The sequence below is a fragment of the Empidonax traillii genome, unplaced genomic scaffold (assembly GCF_003031625.1).
Source record: "Empidonax traillii isolate 1590-97213 ecotype Southwest subspecies unplaced genomic scaffold, ASM303162v1 scaffold31:size1920502, whole genome shotgun sequence".
In the NCBI taxonomy this organism is placed as follows: Eukaryota; Metazoa; Chordata; class Aves; order Passeriformes; family Tyrannidae; genus Empidonax; species Empidonax traillii.
The window spans coordinates 561850-576594 of record NW_020955224.1 but is presented as its reverse complement, the minus strand read 5'-3'; the positions used below and the strand labels follow the sequence as shown (position 1 = coordinate 576594).

General features: G+C 36.2%; 1 protein-coding gene across 10 annotated transcripts in view; it reads right to left on the bottom strand.

Annotated features, from left to right (window-relative positions):
- The window catches only part of CDC42BPA (CDC42 binding protein kinase alpha), a 187461-nt gene that overhangs the window by 26862 nt on the left and 145854 nt on the right, over positions 1-14745 (bottom strand). For 5 of the 10 annotated variants that reach the window (XM_027911200.1, XM_027911225.1, XM_027911232.1 and 2 more), the window contains 10 exons: positions 14578-14625; positions 10938-10976; positions 7763-7882; positions 6993-7073; positions 4763-4868; positions 3894-4030; positions 3150-3289; positions 2189-2270; positions 840-1056; positions 68-130 (listed from right to left, as the gene is read on the bottom strand). In XM_027911200.1, coding sequence (XP_027767001.1) covers positions 68-130; positions 840-1056; positions 2189-2270; positions 3150-3289; positions 3894-4030; positions 4763-4868; positions 6993-7073; positions 7763-7882; positions 10938-10976; positions 14578-14625 — 1033 coding nt within the window. The remainder of the gene's footprint in view (positions 1-67; positions 131-839; positions 1057-2188; positions 2271-3149; positions 3290-3893; positions 4031-4762; positions 4869-6992; positions 7074-7762; positions 7883-10937; positions 10977-14577; positions 14626-14745) is intronic. The other 5 variants (XM_027911247.1, XM_027911212.1, XM_027911207.1 and 2 more) reach the window with 4 other exon arrangements.

Below are 14745 nucleotides of genomic sequence, written 5' to 3'. Positions count from 1 at the left end.
AAGGTTAAAAAGCCACTTTCTGATTATTTAGTATTAGGGAAATTATTACCAGTTCCTAATCTCTTACCGTCTTTGGTGACATGCACAACAAACAACCCTTCTTCATTCCCCAGAGCTATTCTTTCATGGTCTATGACATTAGGAAAAAAAAAAAAAAAGGTTATTTTTCTTTGAAAGAGCTTGGGAATTACTTAAGGAATTACTTCAACAATAGTGATAATTCTCATCAACAGTTTTTTTAATATTTTGAAATAAATGTATATAAAGCCAAACCAAATACATTCATGTAAAAAAAAAAAATTGGCAACCTCCCAATCTTTTTAATTCTGAAAAAAACAAGTCTTTTCCCATTTCTCCTATAACAGTAACAGCGAGAAACATAATTTTTAACAAACGATTCCGAGTACTTTAGTTAATAACAATATTTAAATAATTTAAATAATCAGAGTTTAACATATTTTATGCAGTAGCATTTAAAATGACTAATGACCAGCAGATTTTGTAGTCAGTGATTTGCATCTATTCTAGAGTGTTAATTTTGCCCAGTTAGGGAATTATGTTACCAGAATAACAAAAGAGAAATGCCCAGTTCACAGTCAAAATTATTTATAATTATGAATATGAGTGAATAAAGAGAATACTCTCAAAAGATCTGAGAAAGTACTGGGAAGCAAACTGCACTTCTCTCTTAAGCCCATACACATTTCCATATGGGACAAACCCACTACATATGACTCTCTATCCAGTAGATAACACCATCGAATACATTTTCTTTCTAAAAGAGCATGCTTTTAGCATATCCCTATTTTCTCAGTGCTTTCTCCTTACTCATTTCATACCTATGATTGCTGCTGACTGTGTTGTTTTGATGAGGGGCAAGGTGCTGTCATAAGCTTCTTTGGGAACATAGACTGAGCGGTCTTTGAGTTTGTTCTTCTTCAAGATCCTATGCAATTCATTCAGCACACCCACCCACTTGCTTTTCTCATTCTCACCGTCTGCTAGGATCAGGATTGAACACTTGTTACTGGATGCAGAGAGCTGGGAGGCTGTAACCTGTAAAAAATTAAAATATACATGTTAAGTCATAAGTAAAAAATTTCCTCGTGACCATTTTTGCAAGGCTATCAGATGCCTGTAAAAGCCCTTTTAATTAGCTCTTTGAACTAAGAAAGCAAAAATTAACAGAAAACACTCATCTTATTTTAAGAACCCACAGCAGAAAAACCTGTAGATGTGAATAACTGAGACCAGAGAAAATGTTGGTTTTATTCTAAATGCATTTGTATTTATTCTATAATTCACAAATGTGTGCTCTACATAAGGCAGTAAATTGTTTCTCACAGCAATTTTATAACAAAAAGCATTTCTTACAGAGCATTCTGTATTTTTTAAGAGCAAAAGATTTCACTAATAATTTAACACAATAGGAACAGTCCTTATGAAACAATGATCTGTTATCCTTTTCACGTATTTGATAGAGCTACTATAGATAAAAGTCAAAGTCCCTTTTGTAGGTTTATCTCCTGTAAGCACACAGAGTGATCAACAGTCTGAAAACTGGAAAAACAAAGGGTAAAATACAATGATACAAAAAAGAAATGATAGGGGAATTAATAAGACACCAAGGAGATTTCATTGAGGTCAAAGTTTCAATAGACTATTTAGCAATAATAAGAATATTAGAAAGAACCAACGATGGCAAAACCCTGATACCAGATACTAGACATATATTTTTATGAGCATTTTACGCTACATTTCTATACTGACCATCTGATAAACAGGAGTTTTCAGATAGCCAATGCACATATTAAAAAAAATAGCTAAGATAAAGCCCTCGGGAATAACATAACTAGTTAAATTAAGAAGCAGAGGGCAACTCTGGGAGATGAAAATGTAGAAGGTCATGATGAACAAAAGAACACAAAATACATCTTATTGTGAAAACTGAAAAATAAAACCAACATACAGTGGAGATGAGAGGTTGTCCAAATGTACCAATGTTATTTTTACCACAAAAATGATGTATGTACAGATTCCTATGCACTGCTGCTGCTGCCATGGATACCATATGGTCAGAACTTGCCAAGGAAATAAAATACTAGCAAGCTGTCAGTGAATACACACCATACATCACCCTGTGAAACCCTGTATGTCTGGGTTACCAGGATCAAGACATAATACTTACCCTAAAGATACAGGGGATATCCTTTCGATTTGCATGGATGACATCCGAGGCCAAGACAGAACTCACTGAGAATTCTTCATCCCTTATGGAGACCACAAACATAATGGGAAAAGAGTTAAAGAGTAAAATCTGTATGTTTGCTTTTTACGTTTCCAATAGTCTTGTTTTGTGAAGGACATAAGTCAACACTGAGATCTAATTTTTAAAATTATCCTTTCCTCTGTATCTGCAGATGAAATTCACAAATGCAGTGCTGTATAATTAATTCCTGGTAAATGCTGATGGAGATAAATCTATTTAGATATCCTGTATCTGGTTTCCGTTTGTATAAATTAAAACCTTTAAATAAAAAAAAAAATCCAACTTAAAAAATAAGTGGGACCAAGAACACCTCTTCCAACTCTTTCATAAAAATCCAAACTCATTAGAAGTTTGAGACTTCCTAGATGAACTAACCTAGATCAGAGATGAGCTTTACTTAGTTGCTATGTTAAATGCTCTCAGCCTTCAGTGAGGTTGGTAGTATTTCAGTAATACTGAAGATAGACTGAACAAACTATTAAGCCCTTCGGAATCAAAAACTGTATAGTTTTATCCTATAACGAAGTTTTATCTATCTTTCAAAACTCTATTCAACCCCAAAATAATGTTATTTTTTCTTATTTATTCATTCCAGATCTTCTACACAGCTGAACAGATGCTCTTTGCACATGATGGAGTAATGTAAGTTTGAACGTCCACATATGAACACACAAGTGCAGTTCAGGCTAACTTCAAATAAACGTTAGAGCTGCTTCTTTTCTTTTTTTTTTTATCTCCCCAGAAAATCAGAGGCTCTCAACATGGATTACAGGGTTCCATAAAAGCTCTGGAGCTTGCTTATTGACTTCACAAAAAGGAAAAGTAGAACAAAACCTCCCAGTGCCTCTAAAAAGCTCCCCCTCAGCACCACTCAGCTTACCTCATGTCTATGACCTGACTCACTATCACGCTGGGCTGGGACGCTTTTCCTTCTGCTACATCGTATAGGAACAGTTTAAAATCACAGATCACTGCCAGTGCTCTCTGCCAACCTTTCTTTACTCCAGATGGTTTTGGTACCTTTAGAAAAACAAATTCTCATCAACTTTTTGTAGGTCTGGATGCAATCAAAAAACCAAAAAGCACAAAAATCCGTTCACTCATCTGGGCTGAAAAGCTTTTTTTCAGTGATAACGTTAAGCAACGTAAGCAACAACACAGGAGCAGTAATAGCATCCAACAGATGATTAAAAAAAATTAGTAGTATCACAGATTCCTTCTTCTTATTTCACAAATTCATTCAGAGCTGTATTAACAAATAGAGAGAATCTCTAGTTGGTCAACAGGAATATAGCCAGAACTATGACAGGAAATTATTTTAATATTTATGTACAAATATCCACACCAACACCCTAGACAGTAAAAAAAAGAAAGATTCAAAAACTCACATGCCCTGGAATATGATCTGATCTCTAGACTATTCAAGACCAACTCAAAGCACAATGATTGACAGAGATGGAGAGAGAACTACTGCTGAACACGCTAAGAATTTCTTTGTGAAAATCTGATTTCCAAAACTAGCACTTACAATACAACTGAATTCATCTCCCACAATGCACCAATGCAGCTCTGGAAAACAATGAATTTAACCTAAGTGCCCCAAATGCAGCTAAGTGACACTTACTCGGACATGTCCTTCATACGCTGTTCCTATGCCTTTCTGTGGATCTATTCCCAAAGGTCCCTTAGTCTGTTCGGGAGGGATGGGACACACTGCAGGAGCCTTGTCTGCACAGGTCACGTGGCAAGAGAATCCACATACTTGTGAGAAGAAACAAAAAGATTTGATAGTTATTTCTCGTGCAATGCAAAAGATACGACAAAGATGACGACATTTATACAGGAACCCTCTCTCCTTTCTTGACCATCATCTGAATACTCTCACTGAGCTTTGCTACACCGAGACAGAAACAGAAGTCTGCACACAGCAGCAGTTCATGCTTTTATCTGCTCTAAACCGTTTTTCTCATTTTCAGATAGTTTATGTATACACAGTCTGGTTTCATCCAGGTAAGAAGGAGCCTAAGATATTCTCTATGATTTCCTCTAGGTCCAACTCTACTAGTAAACTAAAAGCTGGAATATCCTCTGGAGAATGAGCGTCATTCTGTGAACCTACAGATGGAATAACTGCCATTCAGTACCAATTTGCCTCTTTCTAGAATAAATCAGAATAGATGTCTTAGAAAGCTAAAAGCTGCTGTCAGCACACCTGACAACTGACTGTGGCCCCTTATTGCTATTTTAAGTAAACTGAACTAAGCTCTTCTACCACCAGCTGGAATAAGTGTGTTCCCAGGTAACTAGGTAATCTGTTAGGTAAGATATTTGAAGTGTTTGGCTTCTACTGTTGAAAGACTGAAACATGAGAATCTATTTTGTTGTTCAAAACATAAACAGAAGCCTCCTGAGTGATCATGCTACAACATTTACTGTGTCATTTGCATCTGTAAGAACTTTAGTTCACACTCTTGTGCTCTCACAAGTGCTTACCTTCACAAGTGCAGCCCTGTCGTATTAAACCAACCATCAGAGATGTGCACTGATTGCATTTTGTTGGTGTATTGAACGACTTCACTACAAATTGGTGGGCTTTAGGCTGTGAAACAAGCAGACAAGGATGTTAACACCTGCAACACTTCTGAAGAACAGTTATTTTTTTTTCATAGACATAAGAGTGCATAGGTTCATTTAAAAAGGCAGTTTGTTTGTGTTTGCTGAAGTGAGATCTGAGCTCCCAATACATGGGTTGAAAAAAATTCCCTATCAGTGCCGGTTGTTGGTAATTTAAAACATCCTCTGTAAACAAAACCATGGAAACTGGACCTTGCCTAGGAACATGAGTTTGCTTCCACTGCAGATAGGAAAGCTGTCAAAATGATTCCATTACACTCTAAAAACCTGACCTGTGTGTGTATGTGCTTGCTGGGCACCCAGCTGCCAGCCAAGGTCAACCCAAAACAGTATTTTCTAAGCTGCAAATTCAGTGCTCCTCTGTAAGGAGTGTTGCCTTAGTTCAAAGAAAAAGGGCAGAGTTCTTAAAAATTCCAAATTTTATGCCAGAAAGCATGACAGATTTCTCTTTCATGGTGTCTGGCAGAGGCAATTTCAGAATATCCAATTTAAAAGCAAGAGCTGAAGTTGACAGATGAAGTTGACTTTGAAAGGTCTTATCTTCCTGTTTTTCCTTGGGAACACAGACTACATGAGGAAGTGGTTTAATTCTCTCTCTTTCCTCAAGGATGGCCGTGCTGATGCTACCATATAAAGGCTAAATGACTATGTCATGTGATGGTATGATTCATAAAAGGCCTTATATAAAATTCAGGAAGTTACTTTGGTTTTCTACATAAAATCCCAGTGAACTACGGGTAAAGAAAGGACAGAGCACAGGGTGAATGCAAAGACTGCCCAAAAAACCTGGATAATGTATGTAATCTGACAGATGATTTTGCAGACTAATGAGCAGGTATGTTAAAATTTTACTCACTTTCATATTTTTCACAGTGTAAGATATCACAGCTAAGGGCTCAAACTTATCCATATTTAATGACAGCTTTACTGTTACAATGGAAGCTCTCTGTCTAGAGATGGATGTCTTCTACTGAAACTCGCAGGGAAACAATACTTAGCTTTAAAAACTGATGCAATCTAAAAGTAAAAAAGTTCTTTAGAGGACATAATAAATTTAAAAGCAAATCATTACTTACTGAGTAAAACGTTTGCAAAAATTAAATTATGTGTAGAGCAAAATCTGCTTCACATGATTCCAAGTACACTTAGAGTATTTTTTTTAATTGATCTACTAATACGCTGCCAACAGAACAGTCTGCTCAAACTACTTAGCTTTCCTTTACACAAATGAATCTTTTGCTACTTTGCAATTTATCAAAGCAGAGAAACATCTATTAGAAAGGCTTACTTTCTTCATTGATTAGTTGCAGAAAAACTGTCATTTATTATCATATACAGAAGATTCTTAAACCACTTCCGAAACTTTAATGAGAAGATTTTTCCTTTCATAGCTTGTATCTTACTCCACAATTGCTTGAATATACATAATCCACTGGGATACATAATTCACTGGGAATTAGTGTATGCTGACTGGCTTATTTGGCCAACAGCAACATAATTTCAGCAACTGAAGTAAAATCAGTACTTATGCAAGTAACAACACAGAAAAACTGGAAACTCTTCTCCCAGCCCAGTGCTGCAGTGATGGCTGTAGTGTTCACTCCACATTGCTCATAAAAATGCCAATCTATGGTTTCATTTTTAGGCTTACTCTTCACCTTCTCTCAAAAATAAGCATCTAATTAGCACACAGATGTGATAATCCGCGACTGGCCTGCAGTGACACCAGTTTTATGGTATGCAGAGGATACAGAGGTAGGTTTGTCAGAAAACACTCTCTTCCTAGGATATCTATTTTCCTTTCTTCATTTCCTGGCTCATTTATCTCTTTCTAAATGTCTAAACTACCATTTTTCCTATAATCAAATGCCTGTGTGCTGCTACAATGGAATTCCTAGTGCAACTTATCACACTCCATAATGTAAGAATGAGGAGTTTTAAATTTTAGAAAGCAACCAGCTTGCATATAAACAACCCTGGTAGGCAGTTCTGGTCAGATTAGCGTGATAAACAGTTCTCATGAAGCTGTGGCCCAGGGGTGACATTTCTCCTCTTACTACATAAAGAGTGTGAGTGCTTGACAGAATACCTTTGGTGCAGAGAGTCCTGATCCAATATATGCTGTCCTCATGGTCGGTGTGTGCATTGAACGGGGAGGATGATCTGCAACCTGAAAACAGTCCCCAAAGGATCAATAAGACATCAAGTACACACTATCAAAGATAGCTTGAATAAAGGAAAAGAGTCCCACCCACCCCATCCCCAAGCATACAAGCCATGAAACCAAACTGATCAACACAGGGAAGGACTCGGAAAACCAAATCCTATTTCTCAGCAAAACAACATGCAACATTCATCTCCTAAATGTCCAAACTAACTTTGTATTATTATCTTAAGCATTTGATTGGATATTTTCTAATGTAAAATAACTACAGAGTTAAATTTTTTAACAAGGAAAAGGGATAAATTATTATAGTTGCAGAGTTTGGCTAATATTTCGTAATAACATGACTTTCAGCAGGACTCTGAAGTGCGACTTTACAAACTACAGTATAACATTATCTTTGTGCCAACATTTCTTAAATATTCTGAGGATATGCTATGAAGACAGTTTATAACTAATAACTAATTCAATCTGGTTTCCATCCCTATTCAATTAACTATATGTGAAAGCAAATGCAACATTCTTCAAAATGCAGTTCACCACTAGTGCAGAAGGCTATCACAGGGTCCTAAATAGTCTTGCTGCAGAAGAGCGAGCTTCATCCTAAACAAAAGGATTTCCAATAGTAATTTTTGTGCAAGTGAAACTGTTACTCCTAAAAAAAAACCCACAAAGATTTTTCAACAGTGAAGTACCTCGATTGGCTCAATCTCACTAGCTGTAGAAGGAGACCTTGATCTTGAATGGAGGTGAGACTTGCTATCTTCATCCCGTGACGGAGTATTAGACAATGTAAAATTCTCAACTGAATCAATCTAGGAGAACAATTCAAGAGAAAAAACAACAACCAAAGAAATAAATCAAACACACCATTAAAAAAGAACTCTCAACTCTTACCAAAATAAGATATGGGAGCAGTAGATTCCTAAGAGAGAACTGAGAGGATAAAAATTCAGTTTTAAGCAATTTCCTAATTTAAAAAAACCACAAAAATGCAATGAAAATTATTGAATACAAACACGCCAAGGCTTCTGCTGAGAGGTGAGCACATGCATAAGAGCTGCTAGGTCAGAGGCCTGATAAACACTCGAAGAGACCTGTAACTCAGGATTTTTAAAGGGTGAATATTTTCTAAACACTACTGGGTTTTGACCATTGCTAGTAGGGATTTGTTAGAAATGAATTCCCATATAGACCATGTAAATTACTGCCAACATATTCAGGAGAAAACAAGGAGAAAAGACAGAGCAAACAGTGTATTTCCTGAGGCTAGTGTTAATTCTATTCACAGAGAACTGGAGGGGGTTTTGGACCCCATTTGAACCACAAAAACATCCTTACCATGCATACAGTTTCTTCAGGGAAATATTTTCCCGGTCCTTGATATACACAATGAAACTAAGCCCAACACAGAGCTACACTGAACAACATAGCAGATAGGTACAAACAAGTATCTTGGAAAACAAGTAATCTTTTGTTAGTCCAACTGAAAAAATTAGAGAAGGCACGATTCTCCTTAGAAAACAAGATCTCTTCACAAAATTTTCTATGTCAAAGTATATATAAGAGAGAAAAAAAAAAGGTGAAAATGTTTTTCTCCTCTAATAATAAAACTAAAAGCTGGAGGCCTCCAGAAGGCTCTGTGGGGATGCCTGGAGTTTTTGAAGCAATGCTATCATCAGCTCTCCATTGCCAAGGCCTGGGCTAGCTTGCAGACAAATTAAAATATGCAGCAATGTTTACAGGAAGCATTTGAACATTCCAGTGTTTTTGATCTCATTTGCCATTGACAATGCTAGGAATTCCACAAACTTTCCCGCTTTCTAGGAGTCAGATATATTGCCAAGCCAATCTAACACATGCATACACAGTCCTGTTCTCCAGAAACTCAATCACGGTAGCAAACAGGTGCAAGCATTGTTAGTATTCCATTTTAGTTGGTTGTTGTTGTGTTAATCAGCCTAGGCATAGTAACATGCCTGCAAGTATTTCTGAAATGAAAATGGGAAATTCTCACACTGGGATACACCTGTTTACTACATACAGATCATGTGTTTCAAGCACTGTAGCAAAAATTAGCAGTAAAGCAAACATTTTTGTGCTCAGATTTATCAGAAGCAAATAATAATTGAAAGCTTTACCCAGTATTAGAAACTTAGACGCCTGAAGCAGTAAATCCCTAAACACGTTTCATGTATTTTAACCTTTTTTTTTTAATCCAGTATAAACACATGATAAATTGGGGTCCACTGAAAGACTGTTTAACCTTCAACAATTCCTCCGTCTCCTTAAAAATGTTACCAAAAAAATAAGCCCAATGAGTAACTACAGGCAAATTTTTTCATAGCAAGAAATAGACATTCCTTTTTTTTCTGCAAGTTAAATTCAGAGATCTAATCTATCATTTCATAAATGTTTCCAGATACTTCAATCTTTCCCTTTCAAAGTAGCATCTGCATACCAAAGAATTTTCATGGTGTCTGTGAAAAAAATTTAGTACAAGCTTGATATGAATGATGGAACTTTTCTGGAATGTGCTACAAAGCCTTTGTGGTTGAAGACAACTGCTGAAACAGTAACAAATGTATTTTTACTTTACTTATGAACATAGAAAGCCCACAAAACACACTGAACTTGATCTACCATTACAGAATTTGAAGGGAATTTAACAACCACCGTTGCTGCAGAAACAAGGCCTTAAGCTGTATTGCTGCAGTGATCTCAGGTTCCTTGCTTTAATGAGAAGAACTAAGTACAAAAGCAACATGATTCAACTATGGTCAACAGTTTACGAAGATGGTGTTAACACCATTCAAATTGGTTTTAAACAAATCCACTGGATTATCAAAAGCAGATTCAATATTTCCTACCAAATTGTAACATCTTTGCTGTCTTCCACAGGTCTGTGCATAGTTGTCTGCATGAGCCACCTGTACAGGTCTGAGTCAAAGCTGGCCAGTGTATAAACACCTCTTGAGGAGAGGGAACTCCTGAACTGGAGGCATTGCTAACAAAAACACGCAGTTACTGCAAGTTTGCCTAAGACACTGAGCTGTGTGCTTTGAACTGCGTGGGTAAGGACATTATTGGAGCTGTTGTGCGATATTGCTTATTTACTGAATATTCAGTATAAATACTTTGTATATGCACTTATTCCTACCCACCATATGTGCATAAAAGATAAAAAAAGTGGCAGTATGAGTTTAAAACGAACGTAACATACCTTGTGCAAATTCAAGTCCGATAAACCTTTGATAACACATGTGAACACGTTTAAAAACCCATCATGATTTTTGAAACACCAAAGGCTTTTCCAGATTAACCAACTACAACACATCCATTTCCATTTTCCCTGCATGAATTTTTCCTACCCTCTTCGATCCTCTATTTACTCAATTCCCCACTTCACATTTATTTATCTTTGTACTGTGATATTTTCTATCATTTGCTGTGATGTGCCTCCCCAGTGACAAACTTTAACCTTCTATAGGCAACTCCCATAACCTAACACATGCCTTTGGCTAAAGGCAAGGAAATAAACAGGCCTTCACTTGATGTTTGCTCATCTTCCCAACCTGCATCTACCTGATCAGCTTTCACACAGAACTTACACACTGCAATGAGAAAGCACTCAAAGCATCTTCTACAGTTAGTGTGATATTCAGCTCAAAGGATTACCAAATGAAATACTCCAAAAGCTTTTAGCTCACAGCTGTAAAACAACAAAAAGCACAGCAGCAGCAGCAGCAAACAGCAGCAGCAGCAGCACAGGACATGCAGTGAGGTAAATACACAATCCATACATTAAACATAGGCATGGACACAACAGGCAAAAAATAAAGGGCTACATAGAGTAAGACAGCCTCTTACACGTCTGCCTTTGTTAGCTGGAATACAGGAAGGAGAGCGCTTCAACAAAGAAAGGAGAATATGTTACAAAACTGAACAGTGACACGTACATCACCTCAGAATTCCTCCACGCTCTGTATTTCCAGAGATAGTGCTTAAACACACACAAACATGTTCATTTTTACAAGTATTTAAAAAACAAGATATTCTGGGGCAACAAGAGGGAAGAAACAAAGGAAAAGGAACCGCTATTTCAAGTCTGTTATTTTACACTGGATAATAGCAGCAGACTAGACTGCACTATTAATTTGAACAAGATGAATGAAATAATCTATTGGAGGCACAATATGTCCAATTTAAAGTATCATTACAAACCAGATTTACTCTAAACTTAATTATGAATGTGCAGGTAAAGTCAAAGTTCTCACCATACACTACTGTGGCTTATTCTGTTCAATAATAAAAATTCAGAACAACATTTATTCTCTGTCTATTTGTTCAGATTTGTTTAGTCTAACTAAAGCCCACGAAGACTGCATGTGAGGAGAGACTGCAGGAAGACTTAAGAAATTTATATTTAATTTGTAATGTGTTAGTAACAGGGGAAAAAATAGTTTCTTTGAGCATGTGGCAAAAATAATTTTGTCAAGGGAAAGTAGGATTCCATTTTATTGTTATTAAATAATCACAAATTCATCCTTAAATAACGTAAGTTGACTGCTTGTAGTAGCTAGTGAGATACACAAAGATCCACCTGGCAAAGAAACAAAACCCAACACTTCCATTATCAGACAATTCTAGTGAACACAGGAGACTCAACACCTACACGATGTTACTGAGAGACAGCCTGAAACACACAGGAGAAACAGCAGCAGAGATTTAGAGATCAGTCTGTTAGAGTCACTGAGGGTGACTTCCCTCTCCACCAAAATCAGTAACCAAGGACTGCAGAAGCCATTCCTACTCCCCTTGCTGTGCACAGGAGACACGAGGGTCATTTCTGAATGTGTGGACTTTCACAGCTGTGAAGATTTAGGCACCAGTTCTCCCAATCTGACCAAGTATCTTTTCAAGGCAGGACAGCTGGAATCAACAGTGACTGCTACTCATCCGAACAGTGAGTTACCACTTCTTGCTCAGCATCTGCAGGCTACAGAGTCAGCAGGGCATCTATTTTTATTTCTCTCCAGTAGCAATTGCAAAACTACTGTTTTCCTCCTTGAAAGAATTAGAATTAACTTCAGACATTCACAGAGCGCTATAAATAGTTACTTGGATGGCAAACACACAAGACATACCCACCCCAAAAAACCCAGTACTCTGTACACATCTACATACTAAATAGACTTCAGAGATTTTGCAAAGAGTGCCTTGTAACTGCACATAGTTTTAAACACTCTTTGTCCTTTCTAAATGAAGCACAGAGTCTGAAGAAACAATACAAGCCATTATTAATATTTACTTTGGGTTCCTGATTAAAAGAGAGGCTTTCCTGAAACCCATGCAATATTGCAGCACTGCATGAGTCTGATCTGAGGACTTCTAATTCTTCCTTGGTCTTAATATAAAGAGCCCACACACTTCTCAGGTTTGACTGAGCACAGATTAATTCTTCTGGAGATGCTGCAAGAAGCACTGCCCTTCAAGGTAACTACTATCAAAAAGAGTCACATTCAGCAGGCAAGGTTTTTTAGTACCCTTATTTTGATTTAAGTCCATCTAATATATGGATACTAAACCAACTCAACGAGCTAAATCATGAATAACCATTCATTTTGATGATTCAGAGAATATATATCTATGAATGAATCAAGCAATTGTCCAATAAATTAAATATCCAGAATGGACTTAAGGCACAAGTGAATGATACCATCTTTCACCTACTAATGCAGATATCAGCTTTATTTCTCTTTCTAACAAATGAATCTGAGAAAGAACGATCCTTTTGGACTCAAATTGAAGATGTAACGGGAAGTTTGACTCCATGTGTAGTAAAACATCTCCATACAACAGCATAAACATTAATACCTGAAATTGTACCCCAGACTAAAAGGTGGGTATCTGCAAAGATTGATCTGGGTAGACCAATCAAGAATTGTTCTTAAAGGATGTACAGCAACAGTTGAAAATTGCTCATTTGCACAGAGGAAAAAAATGTAAATTTGTGAAAATGCTTGTGGAAAAGAAATGCTGCCTTCTTTAAAAAAAACCCCAACCAACAATAAATACAGAATTAAGTGCTGAAGTCCTTCAAAACTACCTAGAAAGCAAACAGGAAAATATTCTTGTCCTAAACTTCCTCCTGAAAAATAAAACATTATCAGCTATTCTGCCACATCTCTCTTTTAACAGGTTTTAGGACAGTTTTAGATATTTTTAAAGGTACCTGCCTATGAAATAAACTGTTGATACAAACTAAGAGTTCCTAGTATTAAGGTAACATAGAACACTTCTTTAATTCAGATAAAGGATATAAATATTATTCATTTATTGTGGATTTACATGACAAGAAACTGTTCTCTCATATTTTTTTTTTTGTGTAAGAAAATTCCAGCAACATCAGTAAGCCCAAACTTTTCCGTACACTATATAAAAATGCAGGCAAATGTCTTCTGTGATACCACAGATTTATCTTCACATTTTGTCTAGGGTATATACCCCACTTAGAGAGAAAAGGCATCCAGAAGGAAAGCATTGTTTCAGAGTAGGTGAAAGAAAATGAAAGCAGCAGAATAGGCCCATATACTATATCCTCTTTGCTACACCCTTCACAGCAGACATTTCTCAAATAAAAGTAATTATTTCATATTTCAATGCAAATAGGATGACACTATGTTAAATACACAGGTATAAATATGTGTGCATAAACAAATATACCAGCACAGACAGACACACACACACACACACACACAATATACCTACAAAGTTGTAATGGATGGGTGTCTACAATGGATGCATAGCATAAACTTGGATTTCAAAAAAGTTTATTGTTAATTACTTTTATGTGCCTACTATTTCAGTTTGGGAGAAATATAATGCAGTCAATTTTCAGCTTTTAACTCAATTCTCTTAGTATGCAATTAACTAGTCAAAAAATTTAAACTGTCCTGACAGAAAGCCTGTACCTCAAATGGCAATAAAAAGTAGTAAGTTCACCTCGGTTATAATGAAAATTGCTTTTCACAATATAGGCTAAAAAAGAGACAATATTTTATTTGAGCAAACAGAAATTAACTGTATGCAAGGAAAACATTTTAACAGAAGTGATTAGAAACCTTTTGGAAACAACTAATGATAAAGGAATAATATGAAACAATAGAATAAAATAAAATAAATGTTCCAGTGATTTTGGGACCATTTTCCACAGGCCATATCAAAAGATAAGGCCTAAAAGTAGTTTTTCTCCATCAGCAAAACTCTTTGCAATTAAGAATTCTTCACCTGCACCTAATGAAAAACTTTTACCTTAAAATGGAACACCTATCTATATAAATAGACGTAAGTGTGCTATTAGAGAAATACTCTGTTTGCTATTAGAGAAATACTCTGTTTTCTACTGCACTTGCAGATTTTTTAAGTTGACTGCATTAATGTCTGAATATTCCAAACCAATCAACTTGTCTGTTATTAAGGGATTTACTGGGTTGAAAGTCAGACTTACGTCATCCATAAAATCAATCAATGAGGATGAAGAGGAGGAAAAGGAATCCTATTTTAATGAAAACAGCAGTAAAAAAAAGAGAGAGAGAGAAAGAGATGGATGAAGAAAACTGTGCAATATAAATAAAATTGCAAAAATAAAGAATTGTAAATAATTAGTGGCAGAAAC